The 25,576-nt window shown below is 40.8% G+C and overlaps 2 protein-coding genes across 3 annotated transcripts in view; one reads left to right on the top strand and one right to left on the bottom strand.

Moving 5' to 3' along the window:
• Nucleotides 1-25,576, top strand: part of CD96 (CD96 molecule) — a 110,237-nt gene that overhangs the window by 32,410 nt on the left and 52,251 nt on the right. For both annotated transcript variants that reach the window (XM_017882382.1, XM_017882393.1), the window contains exons 4-7: nucleotides 1,711-1,918; nucleotides 8,636-8,691; nucleotides 21,256-21,346; nucleotides 23,903-24,091. In XM_017882382.1, coding sequence (XP_017737871.1) covers nucleotides 1,711-1,918; nucleotides 8,636-8,691; nucleotides 21,256-21,346; nucleotides 23,903-24,091 — 544 coding nt within the window. The remainder of the gene's footprint in view (nucleotides 1-1,710; nucleotides 1,919-8,635; nucleotides 8,692-21,255; nucleotides 21,347-23,902; nucleotides 24,092-25,576) is intronic.
• Nucleotides 16,039-18,583, bottom strand: ZBED2 (zinc finger BED-type containing 2). Its single transcript, XM_017882405.1, has 2 exons — nucleotides 18,440-18,583; nucleotides 16,039-18,205 (listed from the first exon to the last, which is right to left on the bottom strand). Exon 2 carries the CDS (start codon nucleotides 17,339-17,341, stop codon nucleotides 16,685-16,687), a length of 657 nt encoding a protein of 218 aa, XP_017737894.1. The 5' UTR covers nucleotides 17,342-18,205; nucleotides 18,440-18,583; the 3' UTR covers nucleotides 16,039-16,684.

Below are 25,576 nucleotides of genomic sequence, written 5' to 3' on the forward strand. Positions count from 1 at the left end.
CTCGATCTCCTGACCTCATGATCCGCCCGTCTTGGCCTCCCAAAGTGCTGGGATTACAGGCTTGAACCACCGCGCCCGGCCCGACTGACATGCTTTCTACTTTCTTCTCCTGTCCCCACCCAATACTTAGAGCTCCTCTGGGGGATCCTGTCTCTGTAATACAGTCTTTCTCCCTTTTTCTTGTGCTCTTCTTCCTTAAGAAAACAGCAGCACAGATTCTTGGGTCCTTCTTTCTAAGGGTAAAAGGTATGTAAATTGCTCCAGGAAAAAGAATTCAGCAGAGTGTAATTATTTGCAGCCAATAACACAATACTATCTGCATGTAAGACTGACACAAATTCTAGCCAGATTCAGCTAAAGAACTGTGTCTTACATAAGAGTTTCTGCTAAGTATATTTTGGAATTATCTCTTTAAACTATTTAAGAAGTCTGCGTTAGTCCTTCCTCTGTTTCTGCCCATACTTGAATGGGGTTTCCATTTCTTGTAGCCTGATCTGTCTCATTTTTAAAACTAGAGATTCCAATTCATAGATCTTATCATTATTTTGTAACATTTCCCCCCATTGAATGCATTCCTGTTTATCCTTCTCCGTTTTAATTCCCTCCATTTCCCCTGATGCCTGTGCACAAGGATTCATCTGTTGTTTAGAGTTAGGCCAGTAGATGTCAGCCCTGGATCCCCTGAGTACCTTAAAAACAACTGTCCTAGCCATGGCCTTATCCCAGACAGTCTAAATTAGAATCTCTAGAAGAGAAGCGTGTGCATCGGAGTGTTTTAAAAGCAGCTCAACCGAGAATGCTGAGTCATATGAACAGGGTCTGAAGACCTAATCCATCCTCTACCCCTGTGCCCCTCAAGAATCCCCTCCTCACTGGGCCCCTAGTGAGCATGTTTATTGACATCAACCAACACTGTGACAACCCAGGGAGCTTGTCCAAAACAATTCCAGGCACAGAGAGAATAATAGTGCTTTTCATCACAGATGGCAGAAAGGATATGGGATAGAAAAACCAAGTACCTCGAATATACTCTGATCTCCAAAATTCAGATTAACATTTTCAGCCTACTCTTCATGCATCCTCTTTGAAGCTAACACAAACACAGAAAAAAAGAGAATAGGGTTAGGACCAGAACAAGGCCGTGAAAGGAGGCAAGGAGGTGCCCAGGGCACAAAATTTAAGGAGGTACTCACTGTTGGGTGCCAGCATTTCACTAGCAAGACTTTGAGAACGTCATTTTACCTGATCCTAGTCCAGGCTCAGGGAGGAGCTGAAAAGAGTCCTTTTCTAAAGGAATTCAGGGATAACTGTAATCATCCAGTTTAAGTGAAGATTTTATGAAATCTTCTCAGCACATCTTAGCAGTAAGATGCCAGAACTTCTTAAACGAAAATTAAAATCTGCCATTAGTTCCGCCCCCATTCCAGCCCCCAAATCCTACTCCAGATATACAGTTTATAGAAGATTATGAAGGAGAAGGTCTAGTCAGAAGAACAGAATGTTTCCATTTGTTAGGAGAGGGTGACAATAGTTTTTAACTGGAAGTCAAGTGTATACTTTCTCTAGTAATATACTAAATGTCTCTTAATTTCCATCCTTCGTTCTTCCTCTCTACTTTACAAAAAATAAATGAATCGATGCTTGTGAAATGCCTAATTCAGAGCTGGCACAGTTGAGGGCTCAATAACTGGTAATGATTTTTCTAACCAGGAGGATAATGGAACTCAGCAAACACTTATCTCCCAAGATCACCTCATCAGCAGTTCCACATTACTTAAAGATAGAGTCAAGGTTGGTACAGACTACAGACTCCACCTCTCTCCAGTCCAAATCTTCGATGATGGGCGGAAGTTCTCTTGCCACATTAGAGTCGGTCGTGACAAAATCTTGAGGAGCTCCACCACAGTCAAGGTTTTTGGTAAGGGCTGTTGTTCTACGGACTCCCTGACACCCTCCTGTCTCTTGCCCTGCTCTTCCCTGAAGAGGAAGCACTCTATTATGCTGCAGAGCCGCCACACATGGGTAACAATGCTGGAGTCTGTTTCCCTGGATACTTGTCATTCTTGTTGGGGATGAGGATGATGGTAGAATGCTAAAGAATAATGATTCCATTAACAGAATAAAATCACACAGAAAGCAATAATTTTCTGTATTGGTCCATTTTCTGTTGCTTACAATGGAATACCTGAAACTGAGTAATTTATAAAGAAAAGGAATTTGTTACTTACAGTTATGGAGGCTAAATCCAAGGTCAAGGGGATGCATCTGGTGAGAACCTTCTTGCTGATGGAGGGACTAACTAAAGAATCCCAAGGTGGCACAGGGTATCACATGGCAAGGGGACAGAGTTTGCTAATGTGCTAACTCAGGTCTCTCTTCCTCTTCTTATAAGGCCACCAGTTGCCCTCCCATCATAACTCATGACTCCAATAACCCTTTAATCTATAAATGGATTAATCTTATTCATAAGGACAGAGACCTGATGATTCAGTCACCCATGAAAGACCCCAGCTCTCAATACTGCCACACTGGAGATTAAATTTCAACATAAATTTTGGAGTGGACATTCAAACCATAGCAGACAGATCAATTTCCTGGTGACCACTATCTTATTTACAACTTTAATGTTTCTCAGAATACTGGAAGTCTCTTTAATTGTAGCTGCCAAAGTCTAATTGCTTAGTTGTCTAATTGTCTTAGTTGCTTGCTTGAGCAAGGTGGAGTAAGGTCAGTGAGAAAAGGAAGGTGATAAATATAGCCCCAGGGAAACTGCAGAAGTTCCTCCTCCTCTGCTATCCTGCCAAGGCCAGCTGGGGTGAGACAGTCAGGTCCAGCCCTTCGGGCAAAGGAGCTTTCAGGAAAGGCCTTCTGAACCTGCACTGTCGGGATTGTGGAGCTGAGCTGTGAAATCCACTGTGGCCTCACTCAAAATGCAGAGTATCTGCAGGGTGCAAATTTAAGGAAGAAAGATTAGAATTCTATTTTCCCCAGTGGTACAAGAAAGTACCACTAATTAATAAACACCGTTAATAAAGAGAAGCCCCTGCCTTTGGATGTTTTTTCATTTTTTGTGACAAAGATCTGTTTCTTTTAGAAAGTCAATTTTAAAGAAGGCAAAGAGAAAAGCAGTGAGATGGATAGGCAATTAATTATTTTTGAAAATGAGATAAACAAAGGGAAAACAACTTCACAAACCTATGGAGACAGGCTGCTAGATTGTTCCTCAATTCTCTAAAGGGCAGAGCAAGCAAAAAAAAAAATTATTTGGAATTGTATTGCCTTATTATTGGCAGTCATACAATGTAGTATTTTGAAGAAAACACAAAATTGCCTCCCCCTTCCCTCCTCTGTCCTCCCCTTTCCTCTGCATCCTCCCTCTTCTCTTTCTCTTCATCTCTCCTCAGGGACGGACTAGGCAATAATCATCCCTGATGACCAGGTTCCTTACGGAGCCTAAACAGTGTCCTGTGAAGAGTTGGAAACAAGCTGTTCATCTCTTTTGTTATCACCATTTGTTTATTTACCAGGGTGTGACTGTCTTAGTGCAAACATGAAACTGCCTCCTCTGGTCTATTGGCAAACCAATGAAGGCAGCCATCCTCAGAGTGGAAAGAAATATCAATTGTAATTTAGGCAAGCTGTGTCCCCTGTTGATCAAGATTTTTTGCACCATAACTTGATCTAATTGCCTTGTCAACATCTATGCTGTGTCCTATATCTCTTTGCTGCATTAAAATACCTCTACCTTGATCTTAAATGTTTTTCACTCTTTTATATCTCACATTTATCACCCTATTAGATTCTACATATCTCTGTCTCTACATTTCTCTTGTTTCTTCTTTGAAGTCCTTTCAGTGGATGCTTTAAAATATGAAACTCTGCCTGCTTGTTCAGAAAATTAGATTTTTCCTGCTTCCTGGCTTTTGCATTTAGTAAATTGGCTGGGTGGGTTGTGTTTGGGTGGAGTCTTATCCAGTACTTAACCTATGGTGTTACCCAAGTGCATATTGTGGCCCTGACCACATATCTTATCAGAACCTACTTTACATCCCTTGGTGATTCATCATATAGAATAAGTCTCCCCAAAACACCCATGAAAACCTTGAAATCAACACCGAAATGTATCACAGACCTATTCAACATGCCCTAAACCCAGCATATTTCTTCTTCCCAAACAATGCTCTTTACTCAACTCTTCATTCTCTAGCAGACCAGGGACAAGAGGGGCTACTCCATCAATTTTGCCACTTCCTGCATCTCCTTCACTGGTCTCCTTTGTTCTTCCTTTCCTTGGCAGGGAGTCACCTGCCCATCACAGGGTTGTTCTGTTCCACTCCTAAATTCCAAATCTGATTGTCCTCAGCCTCAAAGAAAATCTTTCTCACCCTGTCACCTCTGCAAATTTTAGTAGTTGTTCTTTCACGGCTTTTATTCTGCTGGTATTTGTTAACAGGAGGTAAGAGATACCACTCCACCCATTAGTGTTTCAGGTTGTATCTTGGTTTTGGGTTCCCCTGAAATAAAACATTGAGATAAGGATTTGGGTTAATTTATTTGAAAGACCATCCTGGGAAACATCAGAAAAGGAATGAGAAAGTGAGTCAGGGAAGGGAAGGGAAGGAAGATAATAAAATGTACAAGATTACATCAGTTACCACCATAGGTTTAGAACTCATCTCGCTGGGAGACAGCATAGAACACATATCAGAGTTATCCCATATGAAGGGCAAGAAAGCTGGGGTATTTATCTACCATCTCTCCATCTGTTATTAACTCTCTGGGACTCCCAGTTTTTACCTGTGGACTAAGTGTACTCCCATAATCTCAATAAATCGTTGTGCAAAGAGTCATCTAGTCATCAAAGAGTTATCCCAGTAAGAGGTCTTCAGTGTGCCGAGGTAAATGCCAAGTGGCTGTAGCAGGCACTGACAGCATCTATGACTGGAGGTTTAGCATTCTTTCCACTGAGTCACAGAAGGCTGTGTTTGCTATGCTCAAGAATGTACTTGAAGCCACTTCTGTTCAACATGATGTACTAATGTCTAGTTTGTGCTGGGCACTGTTAAGTGCTGGAGATGAAGAAATTGATAAAATACTGGCTTTGAGGCACTTAAAATCTAGTAAAACAACAAAATCACTGAAATATTCCCTGATATTTCCTAGTACCAAGCAACCAAACAAGAGCCAAATGTTTCTCTGCTCCACTTCAGGGATCTTTATAACGAGACTTTATTTGTAAGCTGCTTTAGTCCATTTTCATGCTGCTGATAAAGACATACCCAAAACTGGGAAGAAAAAGAGATTTAATTGGACTTACAGTTCCACATGGCTGTGGAGCCCTCAGAATCATGGTGGGAGATGAAAGACACTTCTTCCTGGCTTTTGCATTTAGTAAATTGGCTGGATGGGTTGTGTTTGGGTGGAGTCTTGTCCAGTCCTTAACCTATTTTGAGGTGTTACCCAAGTATATATTGTAGCCCTGACCACATATCTTATCAGAATCTACTTTACATCCATTGATGATTCCTCATATAGAATAAGTCTCCCCAAAACACCCATGAAAACCTTGAAATCAACACCCAAATGTATCACAGACCTATTCTACATGCCCTAAACCCAGCATATTTCTTCCCAGCAACAGAAAAATGAGGGGAATCAAAAGCAGAAATGCCTGTTAAACCCATTAGATCTTGTGAGACTTATTCACTATCATGAGAATACCATGGGAAAGATCAGCCCTCATGATTCAGTTACCTCCCATCAGGTCCCTTCCACAAGGGATTCTGGGAATTCGTCGGAATTCTGGGAGACACATTTCAAGTTGAGATTTGGGTAGGGACACAGCCAAGCCATGTAATTTCACCCCTGATCCATCCCAATTCTCATGTCCTCACATTTCAAAATCAATCATGTCTTCCAAACAGTCCCCCAAATTCTCAACCCATTTCAGCATTAACCCAAAAGTCCAAGTTCAAAATCCCAACTGAGACAAGGCAAGTCCCTTCTGCCTATGATCCTGTAAAATCAAAAGCAAGTTAGTTGCTTTCTAGATATAATGAGGGTACAATCATTGGGTAAATACAACCATTCTAAATGGGAGAAATTGGCCAAAACAAAGGGGCTACAGGCCCCATGCAAGTTCAAAATCCAGCAGGGCAGTCAAATCTTAAAGTTCCAGAATGATCTCCTTTGACTCTATGTCTTGCATTCGGGTCACACAGATGCAAGAGGTAGGTTCCCGTGGTCTTAGGCAGTTCCACCCCTGTGGCTTTACAGGGTACAGCCTCCCTCCTGGCTGCTTTCATGGGCTAGTGTTGAGTGTCTGCAGCTTTTTCAGGAACACAGGGCAATCTGTTGGTGGATCTACCATACTGGGGTCTGGAGGATGGTGGCCCTCTTCTCACAGGTCCACTAGTCAGTGCTCCATTAGGGACTCTGTGTGGGGGCTTCGACCCCACATTTCCCTTCTGCACTGCCCTAACAGAGGTTCTTCATGAGGGCCCTACCCTTGTAGCAAACTTTTGCTGGGTATTCAGACATTTCCATAAATCTTCTGAAATCTAGGCAGAGGTTCCCAAACCTCAATTCTTGACTTCTCTGCGCCCACAGGCTCAACACCACATAGAAGCTGCCAAGGCTTGGGGCTTCCACACTTTTTGAAGCAACAGCTAAAGCTGCACATTGGCCCCTTTCAACCATAGCTGGAATGGCTGGGACACAGGGCACCAAGTTTCGAGGCTGCACACAGCAAGGGGACCCTGGGCCCAGCCCAGGAAACCACTTTTTCCTCCTGGGTCTCTGGGCCTGTGATGGGAGGGGCTGCTGTGAAGGTCTCTGACATGGCCTGGAGACATTTTTCCCATGGTCTTGGAGATTAACATTAGGCTCCTTCCTACTTATGCAAATTTCTGCAGCCAGCTTGAATTTCTCCCCAGAAAATGGGTTTCTCTTTTCTATCCCATAGTCAGGCTGCAAATTTTCCAAACTTTTATGCTCTGCTTCCCTTATAAAGCTGAATGCCTTTAACAGCACCCAAGACACCTCTTGAATGCTTTGCTGCTTAGAAATTTCTTCCGCCAGACACCCTAAATCATCTCTCTTAAGTTCAAAGTTCCGCAAATCTCTAGACCGGGGCAAAATGCTGCCAGTCTCTTTGCTAAAATATAACAAGTCACCTTTGCTCCAGTTCCCAACAAGTTCCTCATCTCTATCTGAGACCACCTCAGCNCTTCCTACTTATGCAAATTTCTGCAGCCAGCTTGAATTTCTCCCCAGAAAATGGGTTTCTCTTTTCTATCCCATAGTCAGGCTGCAAATTTTCCAAACTTTTATGCTCTGCTTCCCTTATAAAGCTGAATGCCTTTAACAGCACCCAAGACACCTCTTGAATGCTTTGCTGCTTAGAAATTTCTTCCGCCAGACACCCTAAATCATCTCTCTGAAGTTCAAAGTTCCGCAAATCTCTAGACCAGGGCAAAATGCTGCCAGTCTCTTTGCTAAAATATAACAAGTCACCTTTGCTCCAGTTCCCAACAAGTTCCTCATCTCTATCTGAGACCACCTCAGCCTCGACCTTATTGTTCATATCAACATCAGCATTTTTGTCAAAGTGATTCAACAAATCTCTAGAAGGTTCCAAACTTTACAACATTTTCTTGTCTTCTTCTGAGCCCTCCAAACTGTTTCAACCCCTGCCTGTTACCCAGTGCCAAAGTCGCATCCACATTTTTGGGTATCTTTTCAGCAACACTCCACTGTGGTGGTACTAATTTACTATATTAGTCTGTTTTCACACTGCTGATAAAGACATACCCAAGACTGGGAAGAAAAAGAGGTTTAATTGGACTTACAGTTCCACATGACCACAGAGGCCTCAGAATTGTGGTGGGAGGTGAAAGGCACTTCTTACACGGCAATGGGAAGAGAAAAATGAGGAGAAGCAAAGGCGGAAACCCCTGATAGACCCATCAGATCTCATGAAACTTATTCACTATCATGAGAATAGCATAGGAAAGACCAGCCCCCATGATTCAATTACCTCTCGCCGGGTCTCTTCCACAACACATGGGAATTCTGGGAGATTCAATTCAAGTTGAGGTTTGAGTGGGGACACAGTCCAACCATATCATAAGCCTTTGGGCATGTAGAACATTCCTCTTTTCTCTCCCTCCCCACCACCCATCCTCCGCTTGCACTACCAGTCTTCTACATTCCCAATTTTACTTAACTCATCACTGGTAACCACATCACATCTTCCAAAAACCTCCTCCTATCCTCCAAGCTTAGGTTAGAAAATTTATTTAAAAGCTGTCTTCAAATACTACATGTCCTTAATCATTGTACTTATCTCAGTGTATTATAACTTCCAGTTTGTTTATCTGTATTCCCAAGAAACTGTAGATTTCTTAAAAACAGTGAATATTATTTGTCCACCTTTGTTTCCTAGGCATCTAGCATACTGCCAGGTACACAGCAGGCCTGGCAGTATTATATTAATAAAAATTTATAAATATTAATGAATAAATATTAATATTTGATGAATGAAGATTCTCATAGACACACACACACATACACACACTAGTGGCCAGGTAGGATGACATTTGGTGCCACTAACTATGTTTTATTTGCCTTTAAGCTAAACCGGAAATCCCCATGATTGTGGAAAATAACTCCACGGATGTCTTGGTAGAGGTGAGTCACATAAAAGCCTTTGAAAATCTACAGCGTTACATGTAAGGTGTGTCAGGTTGCATAGTTGCCAGGAATGTTCTCTCAAAGAACTTTACTCCTTGGTCCTTGACCAATTAACTGCTATTAGGGATGAAGGGAAGCTGAGTTGTTTCTAGAAAGTGAATGGGAATTTTTACTTTTAGACTTAGTGCTCTCAGAATGATCTGCAATTTTAGTCCTTAAATTTCTCAGAAAAAAAAATAGTTACAATTGTTTAAACTTCTCTTTAATAAAAATTGAGGTGGATAGTGAGGACAAAGTAGGGCAGAAAGCTGTGTGAATCCTGGTGTAAGAATGAAGTTTTGGCTCAGCTGATGTTTGATTTGTTCTACTCCATTTCCTTTACCTGCTTTCCCATTGTTTTATTTCAAAGTGATGGGAGGAAATATGCCCTCCTGTACTCCTGCAGAACCCTGGCTATGTCTTTGGTGGTAAAGAGGAAGGGCAGGAGAAACAAGAACATTGAATAGGGACCTCTGACTTAACTTCTTCTGGGTGGTAGTTACCAGCCTCTAGTCACTAGAATCTGGACTCAATTTCTCACTCTTCCTCTTGCAAACTATGACCTTGGGCAAGTTACTTCATGTCTTTGCAGTCAGTTTCCCCATCTATATGAAGTGAATAATAATAGTATCTTCATATAGCTGCTGTTTTAAAAAATTAAATAACATGAAAAAGTCTGAGTACAGAGTGTGGCATATATTAAGTGTTTAATCAGCATTATTGTTCTTGTTTTTGTTGTTATTACTATTATCTGTGTCAGTCAACTGTCCTGTGGCCTTATGATTTCAGCCTGACTTTTAAAAACCCTATATAAAAATATTCTCATTAATTCTCTAACACTTTCTATTACATGAGAGAGAAAATTATACTCATATTCTAGTTTATTCTCGCACCAATGACATTAACTTACAATCTCTGGTCTCACTGAATATCAGTCATTTAATTTGATAGTTGCATACAAATCATAGCTTAGATTCTTTGAGATGGTTTTGCAATGACTATATATATATATTTTCCAAGTATTTGTGTCTTTTGCCAGTTTCATATATTGGTCTCTTAGATAACTGCCTGTATTAGTCCATTTTCATGCTGCCAATAAAGACATACCCAAGACTGGGTAAATTATACAGGGAAAAGAGTTTAATTAGATGTACAGTTGCACATAGCTGGAGAAACCTCACAATCATGGCAGAAGGCAAGGAGGAGCATGTCATGTCTTACATGGATGGCAGCAGGCAAAAAGACAATATGCAGGAAACTCCCCCTTATAATAACTATCAGATCTCATGAGACTTACTCACTACATGAGAACAGCACAGGAAAGCCCCCATGCTTCAGTTACCTCCTACCAGGTCCCTCCCACAATACGTGGGAATTTGAGATGAGATTTGGACGGTGACACAGCCAAACCATATCAGTCCACCCCTGATTCTCCCAAATCTCATGTCCTCACATTTCAAAATCAGTCATTCCTTCTCAACAGTCCCCCAAAGTCTTAACTCATTTCAGCATTAACTCAAAAATCCAGAGTCCAAAGTCTCATCTGAGACAAGGCAAGTCCCTTCTGCCTATGAACCTGTAAAATCAAAAGCATGTTAGTTACATCCTAGATACAATGGGGGTACAGGTATTGGATAAATACAGCCAGGGCCAAAACAAGTCTGAAATCCATCAGGACAGTGAAATCTTAAAGCTCCAAAATGATCTCCTTTGACTTCATGGCTCATATCCAGGTCATGCAGATGCAAGAAGTGGTCTTAGGCAGCTCAAACCCTGTGGTTTTGCAGGGTATGGCTCCCCTCCTGTCTGTTTTCATGGGCTGGCAGTAGCCTAGTGGAGACTACATGTGGGGACTCCAACCCCATATCTTCCTTTTAGCACTGCCCTAGCAGGGGTTCTCCATGAGGGCCCCACCCCTGCAGCAAACTTTTGCCTGGGCATTCAGGTGTTTCCATATATCTTCTGAAATCTGGGCATAGACTCCCAAACCTCAGTTCTTGATTTTTGTGCACCTACAAGCCCAACACTGCATGGAAACTTCCTGGGCTTGAGACTTCCACCCACTGAAGCAACAGCCCAAGTTGTACCTTGGCTCTTTTCAGTTATGGCTGGAGTGGCTGGGACACAGGGCACTGAGTCCCTAGACTGTGCACAGCATGGAGACCCTGGGCATCACCCACAAACCATTTTCTCCTTCTAAACATTCAGGCCTGTGATGGAGGGGCTGCTGCAAAAGTCTCCGACATGCCCTGGAAACATTTCCCCATTGTCTTGATGATTAACATTCAGCTCCTCATTGCTTATGCAAATTTCTGCAACCAGCTTGAATTTCTACCCAGAAAATGGGATTTGCTTTTCTATCGCATTGTCAGGCTGCAAATTTTCCAAACTTTTATTCTCTGTTTCTCTTTTGAAACTGAATGCCTTTAACAGCGCCCAAGTTACCTCTTCAGTGCTTTACTGCCTAGAAATTTTTTCTGCCAGATATCCTAAATCATCTATCTTAAGTTCAAAGTTCCACAGATCTCTAGGGTTGGGGCAAAATGCCACCAGTCTCTTTGCTAAAATATAACAAGAGTCACCTTTGCTCCAGTTATCAACAAGTTCCTCATCTCCATCTGAGACCATCTCAGCCTGGACCTTATTATTCATATTACTATCAGCATTTTTGTTAAAGTCATTCAACAAGTCTCTACGAAGTTCCAAACTTTCCCATATATTCCTGTCTTCTTCTGAACCCACTAAATTGTTCCACCCTCTGCCTGTTACCCAGTTCCAAAGTTGCATCCACATTTTTGGGTATTTTTTCAGCAGTGCCCCACTCTCCTGATACCAATTTACTGTATTAGTCCATTTTCATACTGCTGATAAAGACATTTATACAGGAAAAAGGGTTTAATTGGACTTATAGTTCCATGTGGCTGGGGAAGCTTCACAATCATGGCCAAAGGCAAGGTAGAGCACATGACATCTCACATGGATGGCAGCAGGCAAAAAGAGAATGTGCAAGAAAACTCCCCTTATGATAACCATCAGATCTCATCATGAGCCCTTTTTTTTTTTTTTTTTTTTTTTTTGAGAACAGTCCGCTCTGTCGGGCCGCAGGCTGGAGTGCGTTGGCGTCGATCTCAGCTCACTGCAAGCTCCGCCTTCCCGCCCCGGTTTACACCTTTCTCCTGCCTCAAGCCTTCCCGAGTGCTGGGACTACAGGCGCCTGCCACCTTGCCCGGCTAGTTTTTTGTATTTTTTTAGTAGAGACGGGGTTTCACCGTGTTCGCCAGGATGGTCTCGATCTCCTGACCTCGTGATCTGCCCGTCTTCGGCCTCCCAAAGTGCTGGATTACAGGCTTGAGCCACCGCGCCCGGCCAGATCTCATGAGACTTATTCACAGTCACGAAAACAGCATGGGTAAGACCTGCCCCCACATGATTCAATTACTTCTCACTGAGTCCCTCCCACAACACATGGGAGTTCAAGGTGAGACTTGCATGGGGACACAGCCAAACCATATCACTGCTATTATAATCCTGATTATACAGGAGAAGATTTAATTGCTTAATTCATTTTTGTTGTGTCGTAACTTAATTTCTAAGTTTATTAGTGAACTTCATTTCAATAGTTTACATTTCAAAAATAAACTAATCACACAGCTTTTGGTAGGTGTTTTTGTTTCTTATGAGGATCTCTAATAGATTCTTGGTACAATGTAATATGGGCACAATCCAGATACAGGACCATAAATTGCATCCAAAAATCCCAGTTTAAAAAAAAAAAGAACTTTGCCTATGTGCCATAAAATTTCCTCTTCTCTACCCTTGCTTTAGTGCTGACTACAAAGAAAACAAAACAGAGAGTTTTCTTCCCAGAAAATTAGTGAATAGTCTTTCTCCAAGCACACATAACCAGCTACAGGACATGGCTTGTCTATGGATCTTTTCAGACCTTGCCAAACATTAGTAACTCCTCACTCTAATATTCTTACAATCCCTGCTGTATTTTTAATAATTTATTAACTCTTCAAAATCCTTTCACATACTTTTATCTTGTGCTGCTCCCAATGAGCCTCTGAAATAGATAGCGCCCAATTTCTCATTTTACAGATGAGAAATTGGGGCCTGGAAAGTCTTAACAACTGGCTCAGTCACTAATGAGGGGCAGAGCTGGGATGCGTATTTAGTGTGCCTGTATCCAGGCAGAATAGTATTATTATGATAGAAGGATATCATGCTTCAGGGTCAGATAGCACAAGTGTCAAATCCTAATTCAACTACTTAGCTGGTTACATACCCTCATCAACTAGTGAACCTCCACAAGCCTCAGCTAACTCACATCTAAAACTGAGATAATAACAAATACTTCAGAGGGTTCTTAGGAAGATTAAATTTATGCTCTAATGAAGTTCATGGCACATAGTAGACATTTCAGGAATATTTCTTCCCTACCCACTATTTATCATTTACCCACTCTCTTACATTCATAAATCAGCTATGTGACTGATTCTAGCAGATACTGTGGAATAATTTTTTTAAACCCAGAATATAGGCTGTGGGATCTGATAGAACCAGGTTTGAATTCTCTTCCAGCACTTATTAACTCTGGCCCCTACGAGCTTAGTTCCTTAACTTCCTCAACAATAAGTGAGGGCAATGGTTCCAATCCCACAAGGGTGATATAAGGATGAAGTGAGAGAAGGTATGCAAAATACCTACCATCCAGCAACCACAAGTTTTTGGTCTTGGCAATTTCCTGCCTCTCCTTCATTCCTTAGAAATTCTTGAAGTCAACATGCACGCACTGGCTCTGCTACCTGTTCACTACACTAGTAGCCCGCAGTGTGGAAATACCCTGGGGACTTGGTCAGTTGTGAGCTGTGTCTTCCTGTGTTTTTAAACTTACAAAGTTTATGGCTAATTGTAGTATTTCTGTAAAATACAAAAGACCCAAAAGTGTGATGCCCCTCAGGCCTGGACATGCCATAGATGTCTAAGGAAAGTGTCACACCTGTGAATGTTGTATCTTGTGCATTCCCAAAGTTGAGATTTTGCCAGGGCTTCAACATGGCACGCAGCTTCACTCCTGCACTACAATGAGAAAAGAGTCTTTAACCTAAATTGCAGGGCCCCTCCATTTAGCAGGTTTTTGCATTAGAGCAAAAGATGTCAAGCCAAAGAGCCCTCAACTCATAGCTTATGATGTAGCATAGAAGGCACAAGAGGGATGTATAAAAACCCTAGCATGTACTCAACAGTTCACGCTTTCCGCAAGCCCATATGTCTCTCACTCTTATGCTTGTGCTTTATACTTTAGCCCCATCATCTCCATGGGTCTTGTTCATATCACTCAATACCTTTGTTATGTTTGAAAGAAATTAGGGGGAAAAATGCCTAAAGAAAACTACCTGTCATGAAGCTTAAGAAACAAAAGCAGTTTGGGGTTAAGAAGCCTACAAAGGAAGAGCATTTACAATATTAATAACCATGTAAAACAGATACCAGAGGCTGGGCACAGTGTCTCATGACTGTAATCCCAGCACTTTGGGAGGCTGAGACGGGCAGATCATGAGGTCAAGAGAACCAGACCGTCCTGGCCAACATGGTGAAACCCCATCTCAACTAAAAACACAAAAATTAGCTGGGTGTGGTGGTGCACACCTGTAGTCCCAGCTACTCGGCAGGCTTAGGCAGGAGAATTGCTTGAACCTGGGAGGCAGAGGTTGTGGGGAGCTGAGATCACACCACCGCACTGCAACCTGGTGACAGAGTGAGACTCCATCTCAAAAAAAAAAAAAAGAAGACACCAGAATCTAAAAACCACACTGGTTGGCATCAGCAGAGCTCCAGCATCTTTGTGCAGAATTTAATTATTTGTGTTTATTTGGTTTGGGTTTTGCAAAGTTTTAACCCTGTGGTTTCCTCAAGCTTCCCAAGCCCCACTCAAAATGTATGTGTTTTGGTTTTTGGTTTTTAAATGATTAGGTATTACAGCCTCCTTTTTTTTCTAGCATCTTTTGCGACACAGTAAGGTTCTGAGTCCAAATGTCTACCCATCGTCACTTGCACTGGTGAGCACCTGAGCTTGCACCATAGATAGAGAAGGTTCTAAAAGGACATCATACCTCTGTGGGGAGACCACATGACAAATGAAATCTTAAATATCAGGCAGATCTCTAGATAAAAAAAGAACATGATGGGACTTCAGTGTAGCCTGGTTATTTCACAAGCCTGGTATTTGGACTTTTGTTTGTTCCACAAACAGCTCTTAGGGAAGACAGGTCTGGAAGTTAGGGCTGCCTAGCAAGTCTAGGAAGAATATGAGTGAACTACATAGGTCAGGACCAAAGGAGGCAAGACACCATTGTTACACAAGGACATCCTCTGCCTTCAGAGAGGTTGGTGCCCACAAAGTACCTGGGCTATCTATGAGATAATGGGATGCTGTCTTTATCTATTCCTGTCTTCCCTAGCTCTTTCCCCACTCCATCCCCATTCCCAACCCACATTTTGTTTTGTTTTGTTTTATTTTTTAATATGCGTGTTTGGTTGGGGGAGGGCAGTGTAGTTATAGAGGAGTCTATCTTCCATAACAAATGTCAGCTCCAGTGCAAAGGCCAGAGTATTTTCCAGTTTGGTTTTATTCTATTTCTAAATTAATATTTTAGGCATACTCTTAGCAACCCAGGAAATTATTCTCTCCCTATAGACTGTTAGGGTCTCTTTTTTCAAAGCATCTCTGAACATTTAAAGATAAACAGTTTTAAAAAATCAGAGGACAGTGGGTTGGTATGCAGTTAGCATTTTGGAGGTGTGAGTAAAATCTAAAACCTACCGTTCAAATAAATAACTGCTCTGTGGACACAAAACAAAACCAAGTTAACTCATTAAAATTGACTTCAGGATCTAAGAAATGTACTCTGTCCTTCCCTCATTCAGACAGTCGTGTTCTCTTCTATTTTCATGATAAATTTTCCCTAGAGCACTGTCTCTCTTCCCCATCTTTGCATTTCTTCTCATCCCATTTCTTTCTAACTTTCCTTCCTCTGTTCTTTACTTCTCCTTACTTCCTTTATATCTCTGTCTTCTTTTTCATTCTGAGTTTATTTCAGCTCTTCCTCACTAACTCCTTTTCCCTTGATAAACCTTAATATGAAATTAGATCATATTTTAAGTATTTATGAATAAGTTTCATATACTGTGTACTGAATGTTTAAACCAAGTAAGTTGAGAGGTTTTTCATTTCTCTGTGCTAATTACACATTAATTAGTTTAAACATTAGATTGTTAAAAAGACGCACAGGACTCAGATTATACTGATGAAACAGCTTTAATATAAGCAAGAAAATACATCGCAGCAATAACAGGAGAAAGATATGCATTGCAAGGATCCAAAGATCTGAGGCTCACAATTCTTTGTCCTTCCACTTGCTGGGTCACACAGAACAAGCTTTGTATTCATACTGGTAGTCTGGAAGCACCACCAGTACATGTGCTAAGACCTCAGTCCCAGGAAGATTAAGCTCTGCTTCCCGCAGGGTATCTGCAAGTAAACTGGTCACATAGGCACATTCCAGCTACTTAACCAGCCTCAGCCCTCAAAATCTTCAGCTCCACCAAAACCGAGTGCTAGGCAAAAATCTGATAATTTTGATAAACAATGCTGACTAGCTGGTACCTTCTGCCCTGAAACAACTCACAGAGTTTTACTTTGGTAAAAGCATTTATCTTTAATAGGTACATTTTAGAGTTTCGGCCAAGGGTCAGCAGAGCTCTAGGAACCTCACAGAGAAGCATTTGGTCAATTCAGACCTGCTCAGATTAACTCATACTGTGCACTATTTCCAATAAAAGCAAAATGTCACTAAACTACTTTGCTGTACATTTGAGTTGAAACTAAAATGGCTCTTTTGTACAAGTCTAGAGTCAATGTTTTCAGAATAGATTCTCCAAGCCCAATTTAAACAAAATGGAAGGCATGTACTGCTGCAGGCAACTCTTTCTCCTGCTGACATGCCTCCTTCTCAGCCCTCACCTTCCACTTCATCTCCAGGATGGCCCTTTCCACCTCCTCCAAGGCTCGCTCCCTTTTTCCCACAGCCCTCTCCCGCCATTCCACTGCCATTTCTCTCCTAAGCACCTCCTTTTCCCTTTGGCTGGCCCACAAAGCCATTGTGCCCACCTGCTCCAGGAACCTACCCCAGTCACCCTCAATGCCCGTAGGGAGCTGGGGCCCATGGGGCCTTGGATCCTGGCGCTGCCCAGCCTGACCATGGCCACTCTTCTCCAGCTCCTCTCTGTGCATACTTTTCAGATGCTTCCACAGTGCTGTGGTGCCCACATTGACCCCAGGGCCACGGCTCACCTGCCTGCCACACAGGCGGCAGGTGGCATATTGGTTGGGATGGTGCCCAGCACGAGCAGGGGCTAGGTGGAAATACTCCCATGCCTCAGAGAACCGGGTGCCCTTGTTGTGGGGCGTTGGAGTGGGCATAGCACTCACAAAAGGGCCAACCAGTTCTCCTGCCTCACTAATCTCTTCCTCTTCCTTCATCTCTAAGTCCCCTTTTGCCTTCATCATGGCTCCCTCCTCTTCCTCCTCTTCCCGCCTCATCATGTCACCTCTTCTACAGCGTTCTTTATGATGTGGCTAGATGTAAGCCAAAAGCTTATTTGAACCACAAGATTAAGTATATATTTGGGAAGGGCCCGTGGTAACTCTTGGGGATTCACAATAATGGCCAAAGTCTGGCCACACCTGGGTGGTGTGAGGTTTCTTCCTTTCTGCTTCACTGGAGAGTCAGGGGTGAGTCAGATACAAGCAAAACGGCCCAAGAGTGCATTCCTTCCATGCCCCAGATACTTACTTATCCTCCCTTGACTAGGCCAGAAAGACAAAACATATCAGTTCCTGTAGCAAAGATGTTCTCTGTCCAACAATAACAAAGCTCTTTGATGAACTCAGTGTTCTCTGCATCAACCACCACGACAGGTATTTTTGTATACTGAAAATTTTAGGTTTTCTTTTTTCTCCTCCTGATTGTTTCCACTGTTTCTGTGCTTCTTATTGCCTATAAATGCATTTTGGAGGCAGGAGAAACAGCCTCAGGTTTCAGGCTTTTCAGGACCAACAGGGCTACGGCCTCACTGGGTCTTGCTCAGAGTAGGTAAAAGCAAACACAGGCAGATGCTGGTGTAGGAGACAATCATGCTTCCTAAAAACTGTTGCAACAAGCAATCCAGAGTAGACAAAGCCTATGAGGATCTGGATAATAAAGTTCCCAATGCAAGGTCAGTTTGTCCCTAGAGGCGTCTCTCAGAGGCCAGGAGTCTAAGAAATCCAAAAAGCAAGCTCAGCTGTTTCAGCAGGAGGAGCTGGGATGCACAGAGGGGAAGGTGGAGCACATCGTCACAAACATGATGTTCCCTGGCTGTCCTTAGCCAGCAGCTCACCATACCCCACCTTCTCCAGCAGGAACACCTGCAAAGCCAACAGCCAATAAGACCTTCCTGAAGCACCGTACTCCAGGTGTTTTGCTCTTTAACTCATTTTAAAGATAAATAAGTAAATGGAAAATCATATTGCATTTAAAAACAGCCCGACTTCTCTCTCCTTTCTTGGGTCATTTTTTAAATTAATAAGAGCGTTATTTAATCAAGGTTTGCAACCCTGAACAGTTAGGAAATTCCCCCCTAGCCACAAGTGGGTACTTACAAGCAGACAAGGCTCTGGACTTCTCTCTGATCTTTCCTGCGCAGAGTGAAAGCACTCCTGCACACCTTGGATGGCTATTAGCTGACTCCTACCCCCAGAAGGAGGGCACCTCCACTTCTGGTTTCCTCCCACTTCTAGGGCAGCATTGTTTTCAAGTAGGTGTGTCTGTGCCTGTCGGATTTTTCTGCAACACTTAGACACAGATGCAAACCTTTTCTCCACCCCCTCCACTACCAAGAAAAGGATGTTCCTGGCGTATATCTAGCAGCAATACAGTAAGTTAAGCACCTACAAGTCTTAGTTCTCTTTTTTGATGACTAGATTACCTAGCCTCTCAAGTAAAGCAAGTGATTTGAAGGAAGAAGAATGGGAAAGACTGAAACATGAAATGTGTATACACATATAGATTATATATATACATACATTATATATAATATGCATAATATGTGTGTGTATACATATTTAGATTGAAAAGGAAAGCCTACCAAGAGGATATAGGAAGACTCTAAAGAAGATGTCAATAGAAGAAAAAAAACTTTGTGTTATAAAAGAAAAGATAGAAATAGCATAGCAGGCCAGGCGCCGTGGCTCATGCCTGTAATCCCAGCACTTTGGGAGGCTGAGACAGGTGGATCACTTGAGGTCCGGAGTTCGTGGCCAGCTTGGCCAACATTGTGAAACTTCGTCTCTACTAAAAATGCAAAAATTAGCGAGGTGTGGTGGTGCACACCTATAATCCCAGCAACTCGGGAGCCTGAAGCAAGAGAATCACTTGAACCCGGGAGGTGGAGGTTGCAGTGAGCTGAGATCATGCCACTGCACTCCAGCCTGGGCGACAGAGGGAGACTCTGTCTCAAAAAAATAAATAAAATAAAATAAATAAATAAAATTAAAAAAAGAAAGAAAAGAAAAGAAATGGCACGGCAGAAAATATGTAGAGGTTGATGGTTAAATTAAAATAGAAAAAAAAATGGGGGAAAAAGATTCAAAATTGGAATGAAACTGGTAGGAGTTTTAGAACATGAACCACATTTCTAAACCAAATCTTGGAACACAAAGTCTACAGAGAGTATAGAATATTTGAAATTTGAACCATTTCAGAAAATCTGAATCTAGAGAATTCATGGAAGTCAAATCTTTTCAACATTTTTAGAAGTTAACAAAAGAGTTCTTCAGTGAGCCAGTTGCCTTCATAAAATAATAACACCCCCACCTACTCCCGATATTACCATATCGTCATCTTTGGTGGGTTAACTAAAGATAAAGGAAATGAATCATGAGAATGGTTAATGTCACTGCATTAATGCAAACCTTTGTATCTTTTCTTTAAAAAAAAAAAAAGTTTTACCTCCTGTACCTTTTATCTCTTCCTGGACCAACTGGAGATAAAATCAATCTTTGGCATCTATTAAATTAAACTGAACACTCTCCTTTACTTAACAAGAATGTATTTTAGAGGATCTGGTTTTGCTTTTAATTTTTTAGTGGAGAGAATAGCATCCCTGGTCCATGTATGTATCTCCATTATCTGGAAAGGCAAGCGTTGAATGGATGGGAATATTGGGAACTATAGTGTTTGTCACCCAGCATCTTGGATATGCTAGACAACCCCCTCAGAAATTCTCTTGTTTCTTTGGGATTTCGGTAGCAATGTACTGAGAAATGGTAAACTTCTGTAGGATTTCACCAGGAAAATGTTACTTAGCATTCTTGAGTGTGGTTTCTCAGCTCCATAGGCCCAGACTTCTTAGGAGTAACTAGTCTGTGGATTGACACCCAAATCATCACATACATTTAATTGTTCTTTACATGTTAACTAGCATATTCATTAACTGTGGAAAATATCTGGGAACTAAGAACTCGGGCTGGTCATATGTAAAATATATACATCTCTTGATGAGAAAACAAGTAATTATAAATGGAATGATAATTTTGAAGAGTCTCAGATAAAACAATGGGAATCCAATAATTCCCACTGGATGTTTTCACTAGACTGTTAAAGAAAGTATCATCCCCCAAAGAACAAACATAGCATTGAAAATAAAACATAACTAGCCCTGCATCTAAGTTCTCTGCTTTCATAACATAGCAACTTCTTTCATGTTTTTATTTCAATACAGTTTTTATTAAAAAATATGTTGGACTGAGATTAAGGAGACATCGTTTCTAATTGTGCCATTAACTATTTTCCACTTCCTTGAACCACTGGGTGCCTTGATTTTTCCATCTGTCAAATGGCAAAAATAAGGTATGCCCTACCTATCCTCAAGATTAATCCAATAAAATTTTTCTAAAAATTAGGAAAATGTGTCACAAGTAAAAAGCAGGATATTTATATAAATTGGTTTCTGTGGTTGTTACAAATAGTGTCGTACATTACTTGGGACACAGAAACAACATGTAGATCCCCTTGAACTTTAAATCTAACAGACTATTCTTCTCTTGACTCTGTTTGCTTTTTCCTTCTATTCTTTGGTTTCCATTTAGTATTATTTTATTCTGCCTGCACAGAGTTAAGATTTCTCTTTAACAGAACCCAGAATCCAGACTTGGAACATTAGTATAGTCCTAGATCTTTAATCCTGAAGTTGACCTAGGAGTATAGTCGGAAGTTTATAACATCTCTATAGGAGATAACCCATTTATAGTGCACGTTCTAACACAACCTATATTAAAAGTAGACACTGCCTTCTATTTATTCAGCTAAAAGTGGAGAACTCTTTTTTGCCAACTTATGTTATATGATGTTAGTAAGTTGTAAGGAGTACCAGTTTCTTAGGAATTTGCAAATAACCTTTATTCTGTCTTTACCCCAGAGAACATTTACCTGCTTACTAAAGAATGTATTTCCCAAAGCAAATATCATATGGTTTATAGATGGAAGTCTTCTTCATGATGAAAAAGAAGGTAAGGAAATTAAACAACGGAAATAAGTTCTGTACAAAAAGAAAGAAAGCAAAGGACATCAGAAATTGTCATTGCCCAAGTTGATCTTGGCACTTAAGAATGATTCTCATTCCAAGAAAAACATCATTCTGCCTACCAAATGTCATTTTCTGATGCTTCATCTGGCTCTTCCAAGGGGGTGGAGTGTAACATTTTCCAGAATAAGAGAAATACAATTGATTTAGACAAACAACATCCAAACATTTTATTTAACTATCAGTAAAAGGAATATCTTAGATGAGGACAAAAAGTTTAAGTCTACATATATTTATTAAAACGTTTTCTGCCTTTATAACATAGTTACCTGTTTTTCCATGTCTTTCTTATTTCAATACAATATGTTCAATTAACAGCACCACTGCTTTACATCAGCCAATAAATAATTTCTACCTTTTTATGTGAGGATCTAAGGCAGGTGCTGGTGAAGCACTAGAGGAAGCCTACGTAAAAGAGTTGGCTCCTTGACAAGGCACATGTTCCCCAGGAGGATTAAAAATTCCTGGAGGAGGAACACACATCAAGACAAGCTCAGGTGATAATTCACAAAGCCATGTTTTTATAGGTAGTAACTATGACGGCCTCTACCAGAATAATCTCAGCTGTCCCTGCCTGACCAACAGCCATTCTCCTTTCTCCTGAGTCATTTTTCCTCAAAGTTCAATCTGTCTTCAATAACAACTGAGTCACACAACTCTTTCTGAATTATCTTTATTTTATTTTATTTTATTTTATTTTATTTTATTTTATTTTATTTTTAAGACAGAGTCTCGCTCTGTTGCCCAGGCTGGAGCGCAGTGATGCGGATCTCGGGCTCACTGCAAAAAGCTCCGCCTCCCAGGTTCACGCCATTCTCCTGCCCCTCAGGCCTCCCCGTAGGCTGGCGACTACAGGCACCCGCCACACCTTCGGCTGATTTTTTGTATTTTTCAGCTAGAGACGGGGGGTTTCACTGTTTGGGGTTAGCCAGGGTATGGTGCTTGATCTCCTGACTTTCGTGATCTGCCCACCTCGGCCTCCCAAAGTGCGCGGGATTACAGCTTGGAGCCACCATTGGCCTGCGCCTCTTTCTGAATTATTTTAAGTGATAAAATTGAAAGCTTATGTTAATGAATGTATTGGTCACTTGATGCATTTTGAGATTATTATTGGTTTTATTAGTTTATTTTTAAAAAACAATTCACCTACAACAATGACAGAATACAATTCTAAAAATATAGGTTAAAAGTTATTATAGGCCAGGCACGGTGACGTACACTTGTTATCTCAGCACTTTGGGAGGCTGAAGCAGGTGGACCACCTGAGGTTAGGAGTTCGAGACCAGCCTGACTAACATGGTGAAACCCCGTCTCTACTAAAAATACAAAAAATTAGCTGGGTGTGATGGTGGACACATGTAATACCAGCTACTTGGGAAGCTGAGGCAGGAGAATCGCTTGAATGCAGGAAGCGAAGGTTGCAGTGAACCAAGATCGTGCCATTGCACTCCCGCCTGGGCAACAAGAGGGAAATCCCGTCTCAAAAAAAAAAGTTATTATAAATATATTATCCTGTTAAATAAGCCCTGCACAGGCAAAGCGCCCAGATTTCACCACACTAGAGGCTAGATTTTGTGGTCAGAATTGCATAGGCACACAACTGCATTTAGCTATTACTTTGGTAAATAATTACATCAGAATTGGTGTTAAGAATCTTTAATGTGAAAAAGCTGTGAGAATCCAGAAAATTCTGACATATAGTGATAGTTGGTTTTACATTAATTTTCTGCTGCCTATTATGCTATTTGGAGGTTATACAAACATAACAGTTTAAAACAGAGTTTGATTTCTAAAGAAGACTCATGGGACCCAAAATGCAATGCTTACAAATCTACAGCTTATTTCAAGAAGAGGAGACAACGTAATAGAAATATTACAATATGCAGCATATCCTATCCTACACTTACAGCCAGGAGTTCAGAGAAGTCAGATATGAGCTCCTTTGTCCTCCCTCTCTAAGGGCCATAGCCAGACACACTTTCTCTCTCAGATCAAAGACTACTGATGCATATACAGAAGAGCTCAGAAGTGGGTAGTCCAAAACAGAGTCCCAACCAAGATTGCTTTATATTTTACTGGTCACTTAGGTATATTCCTGCAACATAACTAGACTCCACAGCAGAGCTCTCCCAAGGTCTAACCTAGACTAGGTGTAAATTATCAGTCTCACAGTTGTCAACAAACAATGCTGGTGAGCTGGAATAATCTGCCTCAAAACATTTTGGACACATGGTCACAAACAAAGCAACACTATTGATCAATATGTTTTATACCCTGACCATGGATCAATGACATGTAGAAGCTTGAGCAAACAGCTCAATTTAATTCCAGATCTGCTGAAATTGACCCTCACTGCAGAGAAGCTGCCATTTGACACTTTAGACTCGACATTACCATAAATGGATCATGCCGTGCCTTGGCATTATTGTATGGCTCTTACATAAAATGTTAGTGACTAACCATGTTCTTATCTGTCTGGCAGGAATATATATTACTAATGAAGAGAGAAAAGGCAAAGATGGATTTCTGGAACTGAAGTCTGTTTTAACAAGGGTACATAGTAATAAACCAGCCCAATCAGACAACTTGACCATTTGGTGTATGGCTCTGTCTCCAGTCCCAGGAAATAAAGTGTGGAACACCTCATCAGAAAAGATCACTTTTCTCTTAGGTGAGTTGTCTATTTAATAAGCTCAACAAGTATTTGACAAGACTGCCATAAATTCAGAATATCTTTAATGGGAACAAGTAAAATGCTTATCACATCCATAACATTTTAATCTCAGAAAACTTTCTATGTAACTCATAACTATTTCAAATTATCAAACATTTTTGACAAGTAGGACTCCAGCGAAAAGAATTCTTCAAATAAAAATAAAATAGTTGATTCATGTTTTCACAAAGAATTTCTGCTGAATACTGCAAAATTTTGTTCAAATTTAATTCATCTAACTCTTAATTAGCTAGCATTTTATTAATCCATCACATAATGAAAATTAATACTAATACTGATGATCAAAAAAGATTTAAAAAACCTTAAAATTCCTTCTGCATCCTTAGAAACATTCCATTATGTACAACATGTATACTTTTTGATACTTAGGAAGGGATAAGATGTGTACAATAAAAATACCATAAAAATGGGGATTGTATCTTAATAATTGTAGTATCCCTAGGTTCAAGCACAATATTTAGCCAATAGAAGACTTTTATGACTTGAAAATTGTTGTATAGGATTACTGTAGTTATTATATCATTTGACTAACCGGAGTATTTACTACCCTGAACCAGACAACATAATAAAGATTTTACTACATAAAAGATAAACTAATACCTCAATAAATACAGTGACAACAGATATGCCTCAAGAAAAATAGAAGTAATGACAACTGTCAAATATTCATATTTAACAGTAACCTTATAAAACGTAAATATATTTGCAAATCATTATTACAACTCTACAGGAGCATTAATCTATTTAACCACATCCTATTTTCAGAGATATCATAATCTATAACATACTCATAAAAACACAGAATAATTTAAGAAGGAAACAGTTTGTCTTTGTTCCAAGGGCCCAATCCACATCTTGGGTTCTGTCCAGTTCCTTCACAAATGCAGTGGTTGGTTATGAAGAATAGTGTATGCCCAACACAAATCTATCCCCACTACTCAGAAGCAGGTGTGATTCTGATGCTGGGGCATTGGCATCACTCCTGCAGCCCTGCCTGTGTGTCTGTGTGTATGTATATGTATATGTATGAACACATCTACCTGTGTACTTTGAGTTAATCATTCAGAAATTGTGATATATTTATATATAGCCTTACTCAACTTCACCTAATTCCCTCAGGAATAAGTCAACTCCTTCCTGGAAAGCTGGACATAATAGGGCTGCAGTCTTGGAACAATGTGGAGGTAGCTGATTCTCACACAGATCTGTCAGTAGCTTTGGCAGAATCTAAGGACGTGAGCTAAAGGATCCCAAAACTCAAATTCCTAAAGAGAACCCTCTTCCCATTATAGGCAGAACCGTGTCTGTAAAACTAATATTTTCTGATACTGAAACAGTGCTTGATTGCAGTATCAGAAAATAATGAATACCTTTTTAGGTAACAGGAAGAACACTGATTCTCATACTGAAAACATACCATAA

Source organism: Rhinopithecus bieti, unplaced genomic scaffold (assembly GCF_001698545.2).
Source record: "Rhinopithecus bieti isolate Rb0 unplaced genomic scaffold, ASM169854v2 scaffold_777, whole genome shotgun sequence".
Taxonomy (NCBI): Eukaryota; Metazoa; Chordata; class Mammalia; order Primates; family Cercopithecidae; genus Rhinopithecus; species Rhinopithecus bieti.